General features: G+C 41.6%; 1 protein-coding gene across 3 annotated transcripts; it reads right to left on the bottom strand.

Annotated features, from left to right (window-relative positions):
* Positions 1–2772: 2772 nt before the first annotated feature.
* On the bottom strand, positions 2773–23278 carry LOC145397746 (sialin-like). 3 transcript variants are annotated; one of them, XM_080270766.1, is made up of 10 exons: positions 23228–23278; positions 22315–22504; positions 19055–19251; positions 15603–15836; positions 12028–12115; positions 11142–11365; positions 7742–7891; positions 6627–6759; positions 4954–5195; positions 2773–3961 (listed from the first exon to the last, which is right to left on the bottom strand). In XM_080270766.1, the coding sequence occupies exons 1-10, from the start codon at positions 23270–23272 to the stop codon at positions 3812–3814; spliced, it is 1653 nt and encodes a 550-aa protein (XP_080126892.1). In that variant the 5' UTR covers positions 23273–23278; the 3' UTR covers positions 2773–3811. The 3 variants fall into 3 exon arrangements, with proteins under 3 accessions (XP_080126892.1, XP_080126893.1, XP_080126894.1); XM_080270767.1 differs by having other exon boundaries at positions 22903–23269; XM_080270768.1 differs by lacking the exon at positions 7742–7891.
* Positions 23279–23312: the final 34 nt, after the last annotated feature.

Raw genomic sequence — 23312 nt, 5'->3', positions numbered from 1 at the left:
AATTACATTTAGCTTTGGTGAGTCTGTTCTCTGCCATTTCATATTTGTTCAGACTGCATGCTATTCTGCTGAAACACTAAATAGAAACCGTTCGGATGTACTTTATCTACGTCTTGGTCTTAAGTTTCGTTTATGATCTATTTGTTGTCTTTGATCAGAGACAGAAATTAGAAAATTCAGATTCATATTTGCTCAGTAACTGATTTAAGAAAAAAAAATAATAAAGGAAGGTATGTAGTCAGGCACAGTGCTGTTGATCATGAAAATCGAAAAGAGAGAAGTATGTTATAGTAAGGTGCTTACACGCAATAGATTTTTTTTTTTTTTTTTTTTTTTTGTTAAGCCAGCAGGACTTTGTGGACGCTGTTCTGTGAGACAGTGAAGGAAGCCTGATGTGATGGGAGGCGTGGTGGTGAAAAGTTCGGAGTGTGAATGGTAGTATTTTTGTGAATGTTACTATATTGGAGGGGGATAATGATCTAGATGAGAGATGGAGAAAATATTGTAACTCTCTGGCAGTAGCAGATAACAATAAAAAAAAAATAGTTGCTTGTTGGGCATGGATAAGGTTGGTGGCCGACCAGTGTTACAGGTACTGATTTACAGACGGGTAATAGCGTACTAAATAAGCTCGTCACCCAAGGCGTCAGGAATGGATGGCATTAATGGAGAAATGTATGGCAGTGGGGAAGCAGTCCAGCGGTGGACATAATATACAGTATGAGCAGACTGACATGGGATACAGGGGAAAGACCAGAAGACTGGATAGACAGTTAAGTTACAAGGGGAACAGTAGCACAGAAATGTAAGAGCCATAGACCTATTAGATTATTGAGTATACCAAAGATGTATGTTTAGAAATTTATAGAGAGGGTGAGGAGCTTAACAAAAGTAACTATACCCAATACAAGGCCCGGCCTCGTCGACATGACGGGGATATCTTAAAAAAAAAAAAAAAAAAAAAAAAAAAAAAAGGCGAGGAACAGAGTGGGTTTAGAAAGGGTGAAGGATATTTGATGATGTTGGTTAAAGGGTGAAGGGTATTTGATGATGTTGGTTAAAGGGCGAAGGGTATTTGATGATGTTGGTTTTGAGATACATTGCAAAGAATAAGAAACTGTATATTGCATTCATGAACTTGGATGAGGGTTAAGATAAGGTAGATAAGAACTAGAACTTTTCGGTTTTATGTGATGTTATAAAATAAATAACGTAAATTGTGTTGCCAGCTGGTACTGGGCATGTCATGAAAATACAGTACTTCTCCTTAGAGAAGTAATAAGCATTTGCCCGAAATCGCTAAATCCATTCCTAGCACCTACAGTACGTCACTACCCGGTGTGTTTGCTGAAAATTAATTGGACAGGTTTTTAGCTAGATCTCAGAATGAATGGAATGAACCTGAATTCGAAAGATCACTGCATTTAGAGCATTTTTTTTTTTTTCTGCCACACAAAGAATTATTTGGGTTGAACGTTACCCTTTGAATGCCACCTCCTTGCTTTGGGAAGAGTAAGAACAACTACTGTATGATTATAGCAAGGCTTTATATATATATATATATATATATATATATATATATATATATATATATATATATATATATTAATAGAAGGATAATAAAAATGAATGAACGTTTAAGAAACCCTCCGTATTGTGCACACTCAAAGAGGCGCATCGTTTGTTCGTTCGTTTACAGATTTCCTGTACCAAGAGTGCAGGCCGGGCCATACATTAGCCCGGTCAGTCGGGTATGAGCTGATTAAAAAATAGTAAGGGGGAAGACTGCCTGGGGATTGCCCAGCACACACGCCCTGCCTCCTGGCTAGCTTTGTGGTGTGTGTGATAGAGGCGCAATAGTTAGTCCTTGAGAAGTCAAACTACTGCTAAAATGCCGCATGAAGAGATGTGCCAAAGCACCACAGACGATGCATCCCGAGTGGGTGTACGGGAGGAAGACAGCCACTTGTATATATGAATATGTAGCCAAAGGAAGGAATAATACTCGTGCGTCTATACATACATATACAGTATATATATATATATATATATATATATATATATATATATATATATATATATATATATATCTGTCTATCTATCTTTCTATGTCTTTTTGTCTATCTATCTTTCTGTCTATCTTTCTGTTTATATTGTGTGTGTGTGTGTGTGTGTGTGTGTGTGTGTGTGTGTGTGTGTGTGTGTGTGTGTGTGTGTGTGTGTGTGTGTGTGTTTCAGTAAGGGTGTTGGATAATGTAATTTTATATTGACAGGCAGTAATTCCAAACATACAGTTGACAAAAATGTTGAATTTCGGTCATAAGCACAGATAGGATATTACTTAAGGTCTTTGACCTTGGAATATATAACGCCTTGCCAAGCCTCCCGATTTCTTATTCAAATGATTTTGAAATTGCAAGCACAGTGATGGCAGGGAAAAAATCGTAAAACGTAGTTTTAACAAAATGAATCTAACTCATGGCTATCATTGGCCTTTGTATCTCCTTGAACTTGGTTTTAGGAAATAAGGGTACCGACCTCCTTTTATAGATTTCATTTGTTTCGATTTTTTTTGCAACAGGCCAAAAAAAAAAAAAAAAAAATGTGGCTGCTGTACATTGTCAAGAAATTCCAGATTCGATCATACTCTAAATAAATCGCCCTGGTCTAGAAACTGCACTATCAAAACGTTTATTCAAATACAGTCGATCTACTGCCGCTGTACAGGCATAATGGATATAAACCGAACAAGTATTTAGAAAATGTTTTATTCTCAACTCAGCAGGAGAGCACATGTAAAAAAGATTATTCACACAAATAATAGAGCTAATAACCACACACACACACACACACACACACACACACACACACACACACACACACACACACACACACACATTTATTAAAAAAGACAAGAACAAACTTTAGCTACCATAAGAAAGAATTCCGCCACCCACAATATATTATTACTTTACAAATACAGTGGTTCCCAAACTGAGTGTCAGGGGACCATGGTGCATATTCAGAAGGGGTCATGAGGCAGTCTTAACCTGAAGTCACTGGTGTTATAAAATTGTGATCATTTTCCGGAGGCAAAATTTGTGAGGATTTTTTCTAATCATGTTGTGCAGAGCATACCTAGGGACAATGCATGATGGATACCTGTAACGCAGAAGAACTCATTTGCCAAAGACACTTGCATAGAGAGCTTGACGGCGTTTGAAGTAGAAATGGGGCGCTATTCTGGAATCAACAGACTGGCTGTCTTGGGTTTTTCCTTTTTTTCCTCTCTCCGTATTTTTCTTTTTCCTGTTAAGTATGAAACTGAAGGAAAAAAAAAAATCAGTTCCGCATGGAAGATGATCCTTGCATCCTTTCAGTGTCCCACTGACACCCCAGTAGGTAGCAAAAATGTATTTTAAACATAAACACTGTGTTTTTAATTTCGATTTGGTTTTATGTGCATGGACTACATGCTTAATCATGCGAATTTTATCATACCTACAATGCTCCTTCGAGTGATGTTGTCTTATATAAATGAAGATGAAGGTGGAAACACAGATGTTACAGTATTATGGGGGGCCACAGATGTTATCATATTACTCTGGGAGGGGAGGGGGGGCACAGATGTTATCGCATTTAGTCCGGAGGGCCCACGGAATGAAAAACTCTGGGAAACACTGTGTGGATTACTATGTGCAGTATATGTGGAGTAGATATGCCCGCGTAAGTCAGATGTGTGCAAGGGGGCGGGCCACTACAATACATACACATACTAATGACTGTACCAGGTAACATTACGGGTGGTCGTTCAACAAGGGTTCTTTTTCCCTTTCTTCTGTTCTTCAGGATTATTGAACGGTTGAATCTGATCGGAAATGAAGAAGACATAAAAGGTGCAGGTGGCGCCGTAGATGGCTGCAGAGAGAAGGAATACGGTGTTCCATGCGCGAAGTGTTTGCTGAAAGAAGTATAGAAAGTTCTCGTTAAATATCTGTTAAAGCTCCACTGATACCTAAAAAGCTGATATGCCAGCTTCACTCAATGTACTGTACCGGCTGTATAGAAAAAGCTGTATAATCTGAACCACATCCCCGTAATATAACAAGGACTTACTGATAACTGCATAATGTACGTAAGAGAACAAAATGACAACTGCAGTCTCTTCTGTCAGTCAAGAACATACTCTTTCTGCATTACAGACAAGATAACACATTGCTACTAATTCCGAAGTGCAGAACACATAACCTAAAGACAGGCTTCCAGTGGTAAAACAGAAGAAGAAGAAGAAGAAGAAAAATTCGACTGAGAACAATAGGTCAAAAAACAAGGTGGCAGGACAAGATCAACTCAAGCAATTTTGATCCTCTTTGGACCAAACTACGTGGAAGATTTGCAAGTCAGGCAAGGGTGAAATATTTCAAATTTAGAAATAACTGATGTGAAGTCAAAGTCAAAGGGCAAAGTCATATGTTCGGCCCATAGATCACCTGTTTGGAGCGGGCCCTTTATTCTCTGAATGCTCCTTCTTGATTAATCATTGCTGCTATAAGGCTTGACTTCGAAGTGGAGGGGTTTACTTCCAGCCTTCATTAACCTTTTCACAAGAAGAGGTCTTTCTTAACCTTAAACAAAATTACCTCAGCAAATTAAGCGAAACAAAATGCTACCGGCCCACAGGAGTTATGGTAAAGTTAATACATGAATAAATAAATGAATAAATATACAAATCAAGTACGATAAAAGGTTTCGTAGCACTTCTTCCTTTGCGATTTGTTAAGCATAGTACACCTTATTATTCAGTTGTAGCCTATCATATATCGTTTTAATTTAAATATAGCTTGCAACAGTAACATAGGCTGTAAGAGGATAGTGAGGTGTAGAGTGCAGAATAAATTGCCAAGGAAGTGCCACGAAATCTTCAAAGTTGCTGAGACTACGAGCCTTACATACATTATTGAGTGTGATGATTCCAGTGACGGCAGGTGCAATGAAGCCTGTGGTGTTGGCGATGGTGTTGCTGACGCCGTAGAGAGTGCCGGAGAAGTTTGGTGAGATGTCCTGGTGTGAAGAGAACATCCCACAGCAGGCAGTGCCGGTGACTCCCACAGCCAGGCAGATGACCACCACTGCAGCCACTGGGTTACACTCCACCAGGCACAGCACCACCAGGCCCACCACCGGGATGTAAGAGGCTGAGTAAGAATGTGGACGTTAGTGGTGTGTGTGGGGTGGGGGGAGCTAAGAGCACATCCACGCCAAGACAACCTTGTAGGTAAGATGGTTGGAGACAACGTGGGCAGCTGCTGGCGTGGACTGTTGGTGTGTTTAGCATCATTCATCGAAAATGTTTCAAACACTGTACTGACGATTGGTATTCAGTTGTGAATAGGGCAATAACATTGTTGGTAAGATGGGTGACGTGCAGTGTTGCCTAGAATATATCAGTACAGTCAAGGAATCGTTGGTTCATTTTAAAATACTCTTGAAACATGAAACTGTCTTCCATTGATGCGTATAAAGTAGAAAGTTCTGTCATTAACCACTGATGTGAAGTACAGTTGACAGAAGGTTCACACAATGAAAAATGTGAACATATTTGTGTAAATGTTAGTGCTGACACGACTATTGTTGGTAATCTGTCAGTAATGTTAACAACAATATCCCCATCACTGTTTCACCAGTGTGGACTTGACTCAGAACTTTATTGATGGTACTGTCACTAAGCATAATGATACTAACAGCGCTCCCGTTTAGTGTGGAAGCGCATTTAAGTAGTATATGTTGCACATCTTAACAATGGAAGCTCCTTCATAAACATGATTTTGGCCAGGTCGTAAGGGAAGTAGTCTGGTGTTGGAGAGGACGTGAGTTCGATTCCAGGCTGGGGAGGGAACAAATTGATAAACCGAATTTCGGTAAAATAGATTTTACTTCTACCGCTAGAACCATCTCCTGGGTAGCCCTCAGGTTAACACCTGTCGATCAATCGACAGAAAACATACTGTGGAAATATGACTTGCGACTATATACCATACTTCGTATTTCATGTAAATATAATGAATTAGCTGTGAAGTGAATGGGATTCTAAATAAAAAGATGGACATGTACTGGACGGTAATGTTTTGATCACTCAGCCAACCACCCACGGAAAGGACAAAACCAAGCATGAAGAGTTAGCATTTGTGCATTTTCTCTAACCTGGCGAATGTCCCAGACCACTCACAGGTCAGCTGATGGCCAGCTGTAATTGACGTGAAGGGTCAAACCAACTATAGTATTTTTGGTTTAACATGGTCCAGACTTTTGCTCTTTTGCAGCCTATTTCTAGTAGCTCAGTGACAGAATAAGACAATATCATGGTTCTACAACCTCTCCACAGCACTTTTTCGTGACTTCCATCATATTCTAACGTGAATCTCTTATTACATATCAGTATTCAAGATGGAGAGATAGCAGTTTTAGGTCAAGTTAGAGTAAAACGGATCTAGTAATCAAGGAGTCTCATCATTACCTAGGAATTAATGCTCATCAAATTTAAGTCATTCAAGATTTAGCATTCAAGTTGTGGGAGTAATCCAGTTTCGTCAGGTAAAAATAAACCTACTCCAGATATAGTTACTGACCTATAATCATGGACAGCCTCCTGACGCCCAGCGTTGAGAGTCTCCCAGCAGCTGTGGCTCGGTCCACGATGATGCTGAATATGAATGCAGTGGTGATCTTGCACAGGTAGGGCAGCGCTGACAACACTCCGTTCTGCAGGGACGCCAGATAAAGCTTACTGGATATGGCCAACGCTGATTACGGATATACATACTTGCTGTGAAATTTTTTCAAATAAATAATTCTGAACAAGTTTATTTTGAATGCGGTTGGCAGTGTTATTACAGTTCTATTGTTATGAACTTTATTACATCATTAAACTAGAAAGCAGAATGATTTTCACTAAATCCTTCAAAAATAGAAAGGTATGGATAATCTATTAATGTCGTGCTTCCTCACCAAATTTTTAAAACTGTTATGTGGTCGCTAAAGAAATGATTGTACTCATTCTATGAGATGGCAGAAACTGATCTGCAACTGAACTGCTCGTGTGTTCCTTCGTTTTTTCCTGCACGTTTGTTTATGATACTTCAGCTTAATCCCCTCAGTGCGGTGACATCTTTTATATTGTATTTTGGGTGCTAAGGGTCAATTTTATTTAGATCAGATCATTCTAAACATAAAAAGGGTAAATGAGGCCAAATTTTACTCCCCCAGCTCCAAAAGTCTCTCCTGAACTTTAAAAAAAAAAAAAAATTGTATAAAAAAGCAAAATGAAACAAAAATGACATATTAAAGAGGGTTACTATTCTCTTTGAAGGTCCTCACACTCTTGATGGTGAAATGTTGATTGTTGGAGGGGTAGAGGGAGAACGGTTCCCCAAAAGTACAAATAAACCCTTCTGTATGAGAGGCCTTACTCAACTCCTTAGTTCATTTTATTCTTACTATCCACAGACGATTTTCTTCAACTTTGGAGAGACTCATCGACCAGGAAGGGTTTAAGACAGTCTTCATTTATCCACTCAGTACAAGGGACTTTTTCTAAGCTGAACAAAATCGTCTGGAGGTACATGAAAAAGCCACACAAGGACGTCATTGGGCTGAAGGGGTAAACCTGAATAAAATCGTCTGGAAGTAACAAGAATAGGGTAAAAAATATACGTCATGGGTTTCAGGGTGTTCAGTGACTCACACTCTTGACGCTGAAGTGCTGGATGTTGGAGAGGTAGAGGGGAAGCTGCACCACAAAGGTATAGTAGCCCCAGTTGAAGCCAAAGTGCATGGCGATGATGGCCCACACGGGAAGCGAGGTGACGATGCGCCGCCACGGTATGGGTGGGCTCTGAGGGTGCACCAGGAGAGTTTAAGTTGACACAATGGTTTAGGAGGAGGTTTGAGTTGGTGCGGTGAATACCTTGTAGGGCTAGTTGAGGTTCATACTGCTGCTGTTGATGATAATGATGATGGTTTAGCAATGCATTTCGCGTTGACTCAATGATTAATTCATTCACAGTACTGCATCCTTGTCTCACTGAACGTTATTGACGCTCCTGCTAAATTCATCATCCTTTACACCGCCTTACCTCTGTTATACTTAAATTCTGAACTGACCAAGTACCAAAACCTAGCTTGGTACATGGTGATGATGACTTGATCCTTACATCATACAATACACTGTTATTGCAGTAATGACAAACTACCATATCTTAACCCCTAGGCACCGGTCCATGTCATATGACGTGTTGGTAGAGGCCCACGGTCCATGTCACATGATGTTTTAATTTTTTGCGGGCATGTGTGAACTTCATAGCACGCCATATGGACTCAGAGTATTGTCCCGGCATGGCTGGTGCGCGGGGTCACGCTGGCTGGCTGGGGGGGAGGGGGTGCAGCCCAGCAGGGAGGAGGGCTGTGATGGAGGGTGGTGGGAGACCAGCGTAGGGAGAGTGTGGCCTTGGAACCAGCTGATACTGGTTCGGGGTAGGAGTAGGCATAGAGGTAGGAATAGGGTAGAGTTGGCGTGAGAAGGCTCCGGTGAAGCCAGAGAACTGTCAAACGGCCATATTGGTCAAGTCAAGAGGTCACGGCAACACCTACCTGACTTGAAGAAGATTGCTGTGCACTCCTACCTCTATGGCTGTGCCCATAGAGGTAAGAGTCCTAATCCTACCTCCGTGGGTGTGGCCATGAGATTATTAAGCCTTTAATACTTCCAGCTGTGTGTCCACCTGGTATTCCTCAGGGAGAATGCCAGAAACAAAGTAGACTTCATTCTACCTCTGGTTTTAGTTGTAGTTCAGCTGTGGGTGTGAGACGTTCTGTCCTAAGTTGTAACTCACCATCAAATAACCTAAGTCTCCAAAAATGCCCACCACCTGTGCCGCATTTGGGTGTAATGAAAGAGGAGATAAGAAATCTGCCCCATCCATTACATTTCACTGGTGAGTATCTTTAGAGTGAATTATAGTTTGTAGGTTAGTATGCAAAAATAGATAAATAAATAAATTAAGATAAAACATATTTTTTTCTGTTTGTAACTAAGAAAACACTCCCGCCTGGTCAGCGGAACCAAGTCAGACAGTTGTCAAAGAGGTCGCCGCCATGTTGGTCGAGTCAGGTCTGTCGGCCTCACTCTGACCTACCCTTGATTAATCCCATATGCCACCTCTACCTACTCCTACCTCTATGGGAGTAGGGATCAGGAACGGTAGGGTGGGGTGGGGTAGTGTGGAGAGCTACTAGGGGGCCATGAGGGGTGTGGGGGAGAGTGTATGGATGCTTGAAAACACTTGTACTGACCATAGTCAGCCTTTAGGGAGTATCAAATTGTCAAGAAGTACTAAAAACAGTGAAATAAGGTGTAAATAGTGTGTAAATAACTGTGAATACCTGAATAAACATAAGTTTGTTAGAAAATGAATAGCATGGAAAACATAAAATAAACCGATCTTTATTAGTTACTTTCTTGCGTTTTTTTGCTATTTTAGTTGTAATATTGCGTTCATATGGCATTATGAATTAGTGAGAGAAACAAAGACTCACTCAACACTTATTCTGGCACGAGACATCATCCCTCCTCCCTCCACCAACCACCGTCAACACACCACCGCGACCTTGAACACACTCAGCCCAGGTGCCACACACCTGCTGCCTCACACCACACCTCCACCTCCAAACAGCCAACAGAGAGTAGGTACACTCTCTTTTTATGTTTTTTTTCATTTGTGATTGATTTGTAATGAAAAAAAAATATATATATTTTGGGGAAAATCTATTATCCTAAAAATAACTCGGTTCTGGGATGTGCATAGGTCTACCCATGCCCGGTGTCTAGGGGTTAAATGTGTCCAATAGGACAGTAAGCTTGTCAAAGCTTCCATATAGGCTATGCTTGCTGAAAAAAATATCAGTCCGAAATCAGTAAATTGCTCATTACTGCCACGATGTTTACTTTCAATTTTTACATGGTAAAAGTAATCATCAGATAAACAGTGAACATTACGTACAACTGCCTCCATAAAAAGGATGAATCTGCTCGCTAGACATAGCTTTAATAATTTTTCATTAAAAGCCGCCCAACTGATCATCAACGCATATATTGTTGCATTTTCTGTGATTCTGTTGGGTTTAAGCGACAAAAATATAATTTTCTACTGTTAAATACATCGGTGCTAGTTTACGTGTAGGAGGTCGTCCATTCAGTGACTCGCGGTCCAGTCAAGGTAGAACTGGGCTCCATACCCTTCATTTCGGATGGCTCACCTTTTTATGGAGGCAATTGCACACTAGTTACTATGTTGTCGGAAAAGACAAGTGTGTAGCTGAGACATAAAATATATCTGTTTGGTGATGAATAACCCGTCTGTCTGGCCGAGCAGACCCACTTACCCCATGCAAACAACCATCCCTACAGGGCTGTCTCGTGCAATGATCCGACGTTCCTTTTTAGTAGACACAGTGGACAGCCTCTCTTCACAACAAGGCACGGAGAAGAGTGAGATGGCTTGGTTTCTGAATGGTCGCTTCATTTGCGTCTCTCCACCCAGTTAACAGGGACAGAAGGTTCCTCAGCACCCCATTATTTGGCTGTATAGTCACCCACCTACTATGTAAATGATTTCCTGGGTAACAGTAATCCACTAGGTTTGTCACTCAGTGTAGATCCACTGGAGTGGATATTACAGTAAGAAAGAGTGACAGGAAGAGAGAAGGGCAGATACAGAAAAGAACAATAAAAGTGGAAGAAGAAGTAGGCAGCAATGCATCAAGTGGGTGGATGATGGTAGCCACAACCTACCACCTAAAACAACTGTTCCACAGACCTATCATGCACTTTCTCATGAAACCCTAAAATGTGGTTCATGTGCCACTAATTCGACTTTCCTGCCGCTGAGGGTGAGAAACAGTTAGGTGGAGGCTGCATAACCTAGATATTAATGTATCCCTCATCCACCCTCCCGACCTTGTGAGGATTAGTGGTGACAGTAGTAACTCTCACACCACCATGACTCATTCTTAGCTGAAAAAAAGTCGTCTGCCGTCAGCTAGAATAGAATAAGAGAACTGTATCGATTAGGATAGAATTACTTTACCTTGCCCCTTTTTAGCGTGCAGTTAGCCAAGAGATACTTTTTCTCTTCCTCAGATATCCTTTTGTGGTCCTCGGGCCGCTCGGTGACCAGGAACGCCCAGGCCAGACACCACAGGAGCCCCGCCCCACCGAACACGTAGAAGGCAGCTGGCCACCCTCCCAGGAAAGTCTGATCACAGAGCCACCCACCCAAGGACAGTGCTATCACAGTGCCCATGTCTGAACCTGGTGTAAGATATGCAGCTTTTAATCCTCTCACTGCGAATGGTGTCTCAAAATTAACCAAATCAGCAGGAGGTAGAAAGTATTGAGGAAAAAAAAAAAAAAAAAGGATTCAAGGGGTTAATGGTATACTCTTAAGTGCTGGAAGAGTTAAAACGGGTACCCTGCAGTAGCTTTGCGATGTGAAGCAAATGGGGTGCTGGTGAACAGACCAGGAAAGTAAGTTTCCAAACATTCCCCCGGAATACGACACGCTACCGTCGATTTTACATCCAGGTACCCATTTTCAGTTCTAGGTACTAACAGGCTAGGGCAAAGGAGACCGTGCCTAAAGGTCTCGTGGTCGACCGGGGAATCGAAGGGGAATCGAACCTCGGAACTCTCGCTTGCGAGGCGAGTGTGCTGCCGTTACACCATCGTCCACCCCCAAATGGGGAGTAATGGACTGACTATTATAGCGTATGTGGATGAGGTGGAGGGAGAGAGAGACCGAGACTGAAGCAGAGGGATCGGGTGGTGAGGTATATAAATGGTGTGAGATGGGGGATGTATGGTCTGATGGCGGAGGACAAGGGCGACATGTAGACAGTTAGTTCTTGGTCACCCTCTCCGAGATTAAGGTGTCAAGATATGCATAGATAAACAGAAGTTATTTCGGAACTCACCCGTATAAATAATGGTGTTGTATTTGCCTCTCTTGGACGGAGGAACCCAACTCAGCATGCATCTGTTCAAAGCCGGCATGATCACACCCTTAAAAATAGAAGAAAATCATCCCTCAGTAAATTGTTCAGTGGAAGAATTATACTCATGTAAAAATATTTGCTCACTGGGGAAACACAAAAAATCGACCAGATTGGGACCCTCTTCATGTGTGAATATGGACTGACAATATGTATTTCTATATATAGCAAGGTAAGAGAGCGAAGGTGTAGTTACTTCCTTCACCTTCCTCCCTACCACCTCCCTTCCACGTCCACCACCCACAAATCTTCCCTCACCGTCAGGTATCCTGATGTAATTACATGGTTCACAGTGTATACTTTAATCAGGCTTTCTCTTTTGTTTCTTATATTATTTTGTATGTAGCTAGCTAGTGATGTGCCATTACTCTATTGTGTAAAACCTTCCACAAAACTTCTCTGTTCACCTTTTCATAAGCTTTTTGGCGATCCCTAAATACCATAAAGTACGACGAAGTCCATATACGTTTTCACTAGTAACTGTCTTACTCTAGATATTCACACATCCTCAGCTTCCTACAACCACCCTGTTCGTGACTCACTGGAAATTCTGATATATTCCTTACCTTCAGCATAATTATTCTTTCATATACTTTTCTCACAACACTCAGCAGCCATATACCACGATAACATCTGCATTCACTTCGATCACTTTCTTTCACTTCACTTGTACATACCCATTCATCAAAGGTTTCTTGTATATATCCATTCCACTTTCTCCGCTATATTTAAATAATCTCTGTATGAACTTCATTAACACCTGATGCCTTCACATGCTTCACCCTTTTTACTGCGATTTTCACTTTTGCCTATTCACATTTTCAGACACCACATTCACTCTTTGCGCACCACCAAAACCGATCATGGTTACTGTCGCTCTGCTCTTATCACTCTCATTCATCATTTTTCACAGTTTTTCTCCTTTCTTAATTCTACATTTTAACACCACTTCTTAGAATAGTTTCACACATTCATAGCAATGTAACCTACCTTATTTGTCTTCCAAGATTATCATTTATTTTGTTCTTTTTGGTAGTGTGTTTATGTATATCTATCAGTATAGTCCCTTCTTTCATATGAACCCTTTTCTTGCATCCACCTTACCCACTTCTCTCTTCATCATATGAGTCATGAAATTAATATACTGAGAGATACGAAGTGCTACCCATAAGTTCCCGAAATCTGAAAGCAGGACGGGAACCGCTTATCGTACGGTGTGTGGATGCTAGGTGGCAGCGCACACACCCTTTGTTTGTGAGTCAAGTGGCATTGTGCAGGGTGGATGTGTTTGCTGCATGTTTGTGTGTATGTTTTTTTTTTTTTTTTATCGTTCTGTTTGGGTTAGTTTGCGAATACTGTGACAAAAAAAAAATGAAGGATGTAAAAGAACAACGTGTGTGTATCAAGTTTTATGCGAAACTCGGGAAGAGAGCGGCAGAAACTCATAAAATGTTAAAACAAGCATCTGGTGAAAATGCTCTGGGGGCTGCACACACCTATGACTGGTTTAAGTATTTTAAACACGAACGAATGTCAACATATGATGATGCACGTTCTGGTCGCCCTTCCACCAGTTCGTGCAACCATCCTCGAAGAATGCATGAGGACAGTCCACGATGTTTGTGACATTGTTATCCTGTCGTATGGAACCTGTCAACGCATTTTGTCCGGCGACGTGAGACAAAAATGTTCAGACAAGTGGCGCACAAACAAATGGGGGCTTCACCATGACAATGCATCAAGCCACACAGCCCTTGGTCTTCAGCAGTTTTTGGCATATTCACCAGAATTTGCCCCCTACGATTTTCTCCTCTTTCCGGAAATGAAAATTCAGCTGAAAGGACTAAGATTTTACATCACTGAGGAGATCCAGGAGAAAACTGCAGAAGGTCCTGAACAAGCTGATGCTCAGGGACTTCCAGAATACGTTCCGATCGTGGGAGAAGCGCTGGGATTGATGTCTGCTCGCCCAAAGAGACTACTTTGAAGGGGACGTTGGTGATTACGACGATGTAAGTTTTTTCTTTCTTTAGTCAAATTTCGGGAACTTTTGGGTAGCTGAGAAATGTACTGTACACCACTCAAAAAAAAAAAAAAAAAAAAAAAGTATCACGCACCTTATCACACTCAGCATTATGTACATTAACGAAGATAAGTGAAACTTGAGCCATGTCGTGATGTACTGTACTTTAAGTTTGAAGTAACACTCTTATTAATAGCACTTTAAATTACATAACGAAACACGATAAAGGATGCAATTTAATCTTCCGTACGAACTTAACGCTCACAGGTTCGTATGACTCACTCTCAGCTGTATAAATTCGTTTGGCGTTATCCGAAGTAGAATATTAGAGTTGTCTCACCCATGTGAGGATTAATGGTAATGGTTTTAACAATCTGGCTCCTAAAACTCACTCTTAGCTGAAGAGAATCATGTGATCAGGTTGTCCCAAGTACTAGAGGTGTAACTGACAAAGCAGTCATAACAATTCACCAAGTCTTTTTTCTCTCCTTGTTCATATATTTTTCTTTCCTGTTCAATCCTCAGTTACTGCAGGAAATATTTCCAGTTAAATTTCGTTGATACCTAGAAAGACGAGCAGCCAATCTCCCAGATTTAAAACACCAAATACATGCAAAAAGTAGCACCATTTTGTAGAACGTTCCAATCGCATAGAGAACTCTCTGTAACATTAGCAGGGGAAAAAAAAAAAATGCGTGTCACAACTGCACCTCTCACCATCCTGTGTTAGGCCCACAGCAAGGCGGAAAGCAAAGACGGAGAGGTGTGCTGAGATCTGTTAGCCATCTACTTTTCAATATAGCTGAGTACTATAATATATCGTTGAGTCCCTGCATCTCTGATGGTTTACAGGACAGGTTGTTATCATGTATTTACACAACAAGACTTTGGGTATATGGTCAGAGAATGTATCCAGCTCAGGGAAGATGGACGCCCCTGTCCACCATACTCCCGCGTAACCCTTTAGAAAGGTGTAGCAACCGTTAGTCCACCAAAAAGAGAGTAGATGGGTGGTTACCATCGTCTCAGGGGTGATATGGGGCCAAGGACCCATACCTGGCCTTGCACAACACTCCCAGACGGGGAACTCAATCATCTTTACCAGCTAGTCACAGTCCGGGCTGAGACTACTGCTCACAAATATCTCCTCTAGGTAGCTCATCCTCTTGGGGGCTATGTCTCCTCCATGTTCCCTTCACCTTGTCATGTGGAAACACCCTGTTCAGACCCTAGGCAGGCTTTGTCTGTGACAAGAGGGCGGCTGCTTGCTTGTGGTCGATGTGTCTGTTCGGCCAGACAGACCAGTGTAGAATAACAACAGCAACAACAACACAGTACGTATCACCCATCTGCGTCAGTCCTATAGCAAGGCAAACGAAACAAAGAGGTGCAATGACAGCCACTTATCATCTGCTTTTACAGTAAACTTACTGGACTACGGTGGCCAAGCTTCGGGTCTATACACACTTCTCACCTGTGCCAGTCCGATAGCAAGTCTGATGGCTATGAAGAGCGATGTTGATAGTCTTGCTGCTGCTGGCGATAGGAGGGTGAGGACACATGAGCTCACCATCCCCCACAGCACCACCGGCTTGGCACCAATCCTCTCAGCCGTCCTGCCACCCAGCACGTTGGTCATCACGTTGCCGTAGAAGAACGCCCCCAGAACAAGACCTTGCGTTGCCTCGTCCCAGTCAAACTCACCCTCCTGAACACGAAAAGATGATGAAAAGGCTTATTCATTTACAGATTAGTACTTTTTACTTCAACCCTATCAGTCCAAGGTTGTACTTTCTGTTTTTATTCTTGGTATCTCCCGTTGATTATGTTCAGTTTAGGAGAGATTATTCGAAATGGAAGGGTTAGAAATAGCCTGGAATAACGAGTACAGTATGAATGAATAAGACCGCCAGGAGATAACAAAGAATAAACTAACAAGAAGGAGCACTCAGAAAGTGTAGTACTCACCCATCCACCACTTGGTCAAAGGAATATTTGACTTTGCCTTATGACTTTGACCCCCAGTTATTGTTCTCAAAACTGGAACCCTTCGTCCTTTCTCTACCCTGAACTCTTCCACAAATTTTGGTCCAAATTATATCAAAATTGTTTGTTGACGATGTGAGCTTTCGACATTGGTTCTGACTTTTCACTTTGACCTTGACAGTTTTAAAAATCCTAATCCACCATGCCCTGAAACCTTCCACAAAGCTTAGTCTAAATCGGATGAAAACTCTTTAAGTTTACTTTGTCATGTGACCTTGATCTTTGACCGTGTTCTTAAGATATATAATCAACCCCTTGGTTGACCTCAATCCTTTCATTAGATGTGGCCAGACCAGACAAAACCTATTTTAGTCACTTACACACACACACACACACACACACACACACACACACACACACACACACACACGGATCGAAATTTGACACTACCTCGTGGTCTTGACCCTCAGCTACTGTTCTTAAAACTGACTCCCTCCCTACCTGTACCTAAACTATTTCTCCAAGCTTAGTCTAAATCGAGAAAAGAAAAACAGATATTTGAATAGATTTTGCTACTTCAAACTTTAACATTGCCCTGTGATCTTAACCTTTGATCTAGTGTTAAAAAAATAATAGGTCAATCCATTGCCCAACCCTTTACCATCACACCAAGTTTGGCTAAAATCGGTTGAAAACTTTTCAAGTTATTTTGTCCCCCTCCCCCCCCCCACACACCACAACGACGGCCGCGTAATACCCATCTAACAGCATACTCTCATCCCTTTTCTGTCCAACTCCCTAATACAAGAGTTAAGAGTTATTCCCAGTCCTTCTTGTATGCAACAGGTCAACTCTGGAACTGTCTTCCTCTGTATTTCCTACTGAATATAAGCCCCAGTCTTTTAAAGGCAGTGTGTCCTGGCATCTCGAAATGAACGGATCTTGAATTTGGCTCTCTGTTATCTTGTTTTTATTTTTTCTTGGAAGGAACGATCTTGCAGACTTCTGGCCTTTGGTTCCTTCTTCCTTCCATTAAACGTTTGCACACACACACACACACACACACACACACACACACACACACACACACACACACACACACACGCAGGCACGCACGCACGCGCGCGCGCGCGCGCGCGGGCGTCGAGTAAAACATAATACCCCCTCTAGCATGGGTATAACAATAGACTTCATCAGACTGAAGGTGCTAGTATACAAGCTAGTTTATGAAGGGTGTGGTAGGTGTTTGGACCCTGCATTGCTTTTTCCCAGTCAAACTCCCTCTCTTGAAGGAAGTAGGCCTACAGTAACACATATTTAAGGACATATTCGTTTCGGTTAAGGATACTCCCTCGCATCTCTTCCTGACCAGTTTGTATCTGTTACGTTATTATTTTCTTTTTTTTTCTTTCTTTCGTTCTTATCCTATACCCCAAACGAAAACACATAAATAATGCACGAGAAAATATTAGTACGGAAATGCAAACTAGATCGTAAACGAAAATATGACATAAATGTTCCTCAACGTATGAATTCCTCCTCCCTGCTGAACAAAATCGTCTGGCGTTAACCGAAGTAGGACACTAGAACTGTCCTAACTGTAAGAGAATTAATGGAGAGAAACTTCTGTAACCCAAGCTTCTGTAGCTCACTCTTATCCAAATGAAATCGTCTGACGTTGGCTGGAATGCAATTCAAGACTCGTCCTGACCATGAGACGGCAAATGAGGGAATGGGAAGACTGAAGGGATATATTGTGAAGCTCATCATTACGATTGCGTCTTTCGTATTTTATAACTAAAAGTTTTCATCTAATCTGAACTGAACATAGTGGAAAGATTTATAATCAGCCCAGTGGTTGACCGTCTTCTTCTTCATTTTTTTTTTAGGACAAGTCAAAGGTCAAGGTCTTATGGTAAGGTCAGCTTAATCAGTTTTTATTTAATTTAGACCAGACTGGGCGAGGGACTTCAGAGTAAGGCAAGGATAACGTGATTCGATTTTACGAATAGTCAGTTTGAGGTCAAGGTCACAAGGTGAGGTCAAATGTTCACTCCTAAAACTCATTTTTTTTTTTAATTCGATTTGAATAATAAAAGTTAGTGGAAGTGTTGCGAATAAAGCAAGAGTGAAGAAATTCGATTTTGAGAGCAGTCGATCAAAGGTAATGGTCGCCTGGCACGGTCAACTAGAACAGCATTAATTCAGCTTGAACCAAACTTGGTGGGATGGTTGAGGGTCAGGTGGAAATGAGGTGATTCAATTATGAGAATAGTCGATTGAAAATTATGGTTCAAAAGGTCTCCCCTAAACTTAATAAAATCATCTAGAGGTAGCAAGGATGTACGAGTATGTATGTATGTATGTATGTATATTATTGTAACGGCTGGTTCGCACATGCATAATAAGGGCGTACATGTCTTCTGTACTCGTTGAAGTCGTTTTACGAGTGCTAAAAAGCAACTGATCTGTAAGGCTGAGGAACACCATTTTTTGTTGCTGGAGAAGCGACCCACCCTACCCAGTGCTTCACTCACGGGTATAGGCGTGGAAGGCTGGAGAATTAATCACAGACTAAAGCCATGGGATAGGGGAGGTTAATGGAAACATATGGTGTTGTAACTGTTGGGTGGAGAGAGACACAGGTTAGAGCTTGAATTCTTTATTTTTCTCTAACATTTCATGCTACACAGAACGTCTTAAAAGAACTGTGTAACCAGAAACGTTAGAGAAAAATAAAGAATTCAAGTTTAACCTGTGTCTCTTGCCTACCAAACATTTCCACTTGTCGTAACGGATCATCTACACATGGTGTTGTCTGTTCAATGACCCCCACATTGAGTTGCGTTGAGGTGATGCTGTAAGGGTATCGGTGTGGAAGGCTGAAACATTAAACATTAACTAAAGCCAGTGAAATAGAAGGTGTTTTCACTCACTAACCTCCCCTTCTGGTTGCTCTGATGTGATGTTGTGTGGGCGGGGGCAGACGTCTGTGGTAGTGTTGCTGGTGGCGGTGGTGTGTGCTGGCCGCCTCACCATGGACACGATGGCGATGGAGGTGTTGAAGCGCATGGTACACATCAGCACCGTCATTAGGCACGCCAGCGTGACCAGTGAGTGTCGAGCGCCCCACCCCCCTGCACGACGGGACGAAATGAGTTGGGTTTGGTAAATGACACAGGCAATAACCAATAAATATCCCCCCAGTCTGCAATACACAACCGTCGCTCCCCATCCACCAACACGAAGAAGGAGCAGCTACAGATTGGATTATAGCTTCGTAACTAACCAGCCAGTCACCTAATTAGCATAAACCCATGTAATGTAAGAGCTGTTATATAGATTATGGTGTCACAGCTAACTAGTTTAGTCTGCACAGCATCATTTCTACCTTTATACTTAACTGCTTTTCTATCTGTCTATCTAATCTATATGTCTGTCTGTCTGTCTGTCTGTTTATCTAATTATCTATTTGTTTGTCTATCGATCTATCTATCAATCCAGCTATCTATCAGCCTATCTATCTATCTATCTACTTATCTATCTGCCTGCCTGTCTGTCGGTCTAACATTCTCTCTATCCATCTATCTGTCTAGTTTATTCCCTCACTTGTGTATTTGTGCATGTGTGTGTTGGTATATATACGAGTATGTATGCATCACTAAGTTGTGGTATATGCTGGTAAGTAAGTACAGTAATTGGAGTCCCTTCAGTTAATGTAATCAGCTGTGCATGCAACCTCCCTGAGATGATCAAGCCTGCCTCATCTTGCCTCACATCTCAACCCAGTCAGCAAGATTGAAATGTTTTACTGGGAGTGGTGGTTGCGACATTAATACCATTTCTCACTACACTGCTGCTTGCCTGGCTACCTCTCTGTTGCCTACCAAGCTCAACAGCTCCACTAGATTTCAACTACATCACATCACCGAGGCATTATTTAGTCGTGCCTTAAACACTACCCATGAGTGGCTTCACAGTCAGTACTTCACTACTTCATAGAGTGCATCACTCATAACGTCATCGACATGCCAATATTTGTCACATCTTGGTGATACATATAAACACACAAGTGAGGGTAATTATCTACCTATCTATTTATCTATCTATATACACATATATACATGTGTGTGTGTGTGTGTGTGTGTGTGTGTGTGTGTGTGTGTGTGCGTGCGTGCGTGCGTGCGTGCGTGTGTGTGTGTGTGTGTGTGTGTGTGTGTGTGTGTGTGTGTGTGTGTGTGTGTGTGTGTGTGTGTGTGTGTGATAGTCTTCTGCAGCTTGTTTATTTGGACAACTGCAACCGTGATTTAGACGACTAACTGATTCATTTATTGATTATGACATACAGTATTCTGAAAAAGTATTCGATATTACTTTTCTTCAGTTTATCTGTGTGTTTATATTCGCAGATTTGCTGCCTTTTAAGGTGTAGTAACGTCTCAAGTATTGGTCTGTTATTATTATTATCTAATATAAGCAATTATTCCTAATGTACTGATTTGAAAGCATGCATAACAATTGCATATGGACAATAAATTTGCCAAGAGTCCTCAACAAAATCCATAAACTGTCATACTACCAATAAAAAATCCTAACAGAGTAATAGTAGCCATTGATAACATAGTGTCAACGTTCACTAAGAAGTGGAAACATATAAACTTGTTAAAAAGAAGAAAAAGAAAAGAAAGAAAAGTATCTGGTGAACTGCAACACCACGGCGGCTTGGTTTGTACCACCCTCGCTCCTGGAGGTTCAGCAGGGTACTGACATGAACGGTGTTGCTATGGGGTCTGTCTGCATTATGTAACCGATTTTCTTTCTTCCTTTCATAAATAGGGTAGAAGTAAGCTTATATAAACAAAGGAATGAAGTTTTGTGCCTATCTTATCTTAGACACGCTTAGGCAACGATTGGTAGCACAGTTATGCAAGCTTGTTGGCAACTGCAAACAGGTTTCTCTCCAGTGGTGTGACGGACAGAGTCCTATATTTTAGGAATGACCTCTAGTTTCGCTTACGTGATGGCGTATAGTGACACCTGCACTCGCTTAGCAAGAGAGGGTATGATGTTTTACTCCACGTGTGTGTGTGTGTGTGTGTGTGTGTGTGTGTGTGTGTGTGTGTAAGCAATATATCTCGAGAGGTTTTCATCCAGTTTTAGCTAAACTTTGGAGAAAGGTTGATGGTCAGCCTATGGGTTTAGTTATTGTTTTCAGAACTGTAAGCAGAACATCAAAGCCACAGGGCTAGGTCAAAGTTTCATCTAGCAAGGTCAGCGTCAACAGTTTTTATCCAATTTACACCAAACTTTGTGGAAAGGTTAAGGATACAGCAAAAACAAAGGGATTCGATTATGAGAACAATCAGTAAAAGGTCAAAGTCACAGGACAAGATCAAAGTTCAATCCGAATGTCTGTGTGTGAAGAAATGACTAAAGCAGTTTTGATCTGATTTTGACCAAACCTTGCTGGAAGGACTAAGGGTCAGCCAAGGAGTTAACCCATGCCCCCCAATTTTTTTTTTTTAGAACACTAGGCCAAAGGTCAAGGTCACATTACAAGATCAACTTAAATTTTTAAATCTGATTTTGACGAAACTATACAGAAACGTTTAGGGTATGGAAGGGATAAAGTGATTCAATTTTGAGAAAAATCTGTCAGATATCAACGTCACAGGGAAAGAGTATCATGGTCACAGGGCAAGGTCAACACATACAGTTTTCATTCGACTTTGATCATACATGGTAGATGGGCGAAGGGTCAGAGGCACGAATGAAGCCATTCGATTTTAAGAGCACTTGACTGAAGGCCAAGGTCACAGGGCAAAGTTAAAATAATGTCCGGCCCTTAGACCACCTGACGGGAGCAGGTATTGCACACCCCGGGTGTTCCTTCTTATTTAACACAGAACTTCATACTACATCCTGGAATACAGGATTACGAAACACTTAAGAAGCAATGGGACAACGTGAAGGAATCACCTGATATATGAAAATCTCTCTCTGTCTCTGTCTCTGTCTCTGTCTGTTTGTCTCTCTCTCTCTCTCTCTCTCTCTCTCTCTCTCTCTCTCTCTCTCTCTCTCTCTCTCTAATATAATGTCTTAACCACAGTAAGCAAGAACAGTGAAGGGAGATCTACTCAAAGATCTCACCACTAACTCTCACATTAACACACAGACTACCAAGAAATACTCCAACTCACTTCTCGTTACGTAATCCGGTTCAGTATCGACGTCTGAATCTAGTGGAGTACATTTTACTTGCTGAGCCTCGACCTCGTTATTGATCGGTGTGTGTACGCCTGGCAAGTCCGTCAGCCGAGCTGCCTCGGAGGGGTCGTGTACAGGTTCTTTGTCTTGGCCCATGGCTCTTACTCGTTGCGGGTGTGAAAACTGAAGAAAATTATGTCCATTTTCAATAGCATGTATACCGATAAATTATGCTAACTTTACAGAATATAAGAAATTTCCATCTATGCTGATTTTACAAAACATGCGCTAAAATCATGGGAATTTTTATAAGCCTCAGTTGCAACCATATTTGTGAATATTATAACACAAGATTACAATGGCAATTAAAAACATGTTCTTTTGTGACATTTAAAGCATAAAACAAATAAACGAGTCTTTGGACAAGCCGTAACTACCACTATTAAATACTAAGTAGAATAGTAGGTAAATAGAAAAAATAATTATCAAGCAGCAAAAATTCCCGTGTATCTTGATTTATCGATGTCCGTGAATTTTACATAACGCATACCTTACGCGCTCTCCGATCACGCGATACTGACCAGATAAACTGTAGTCACTGTTCTTATCAAGGTCAAGCAGGGGTAAGCTGGTGCTGCTGTGGCGGAATTGTTCAGGTGTGACTTTCGAGGTGAATTATAGGCCTTTCTGGGTGGATAGTTAGAAGGAATACCCTCCTAGAAAGAGATAACAGCTGCACACGGTGAGTCCCCGCAGCACCCACTGGGATAGAGCGTCTCTACTGAAGCACAAAGTCAACAGGCTAAACAAGCTGATTAAAAAAAAAAAAAAAAAATCAAATCATTTTTGTGCAGAATAAGTGTAATCCGTGACCTCCTGAATGGTTTTACACAATTTTCCACACACAAGTGAAGATCTGCCGACTGTGCACGCGAATCGAGACGTCCTCATCAGACGGTAGCTGGTGGGAGACTGAAGTTGCTAGGTGGGC

Source organism: Coenobita brevimanus, chromosome 43 (assembly GCF_032717465.1).
Source record: "Coenobita brevimanus isolate Jiangsu-jjx chromosome 43, ASM3271746v2, whole genome shotgun sequence".
NCBI classification, from domain to species: Eukaryota; Metazoa; Arthropoda; class Malacostraca; order Decapoda; family Coenobitidae; genus Coenobita; species Coenobita brevimanus.
Note: the sequence above shows the minus strand (reverse complement) of the source record. Positions and strands in the feature narration are given on the sequence as shown.

Excerpts from the sequence above, each read along its gene's own strand:
- LOC145397746 (XM_080270766.1), bottom strand. The coding sequence starts at position 23,272 with ATGAGGACGTCTCGATTCGCGTGCACAGTCGGCAGATCTTCACTT. Across the intron at positions 11,366-12,027 it reads CAACACCATTATTTATACGG|GTTCAGACATGGGCACTGTG; the intron begins GTGAGTTCCGAA and ends ATCTTACACCAG. Across the intron at positions 6,760-7,741 it reads AGCACTTCAGCGTCAAGAGT|AACGGAGTGTTGTCAGCGCT; the intron begins GTGAGTCACTGA and ends GCGTCCCTGCAG.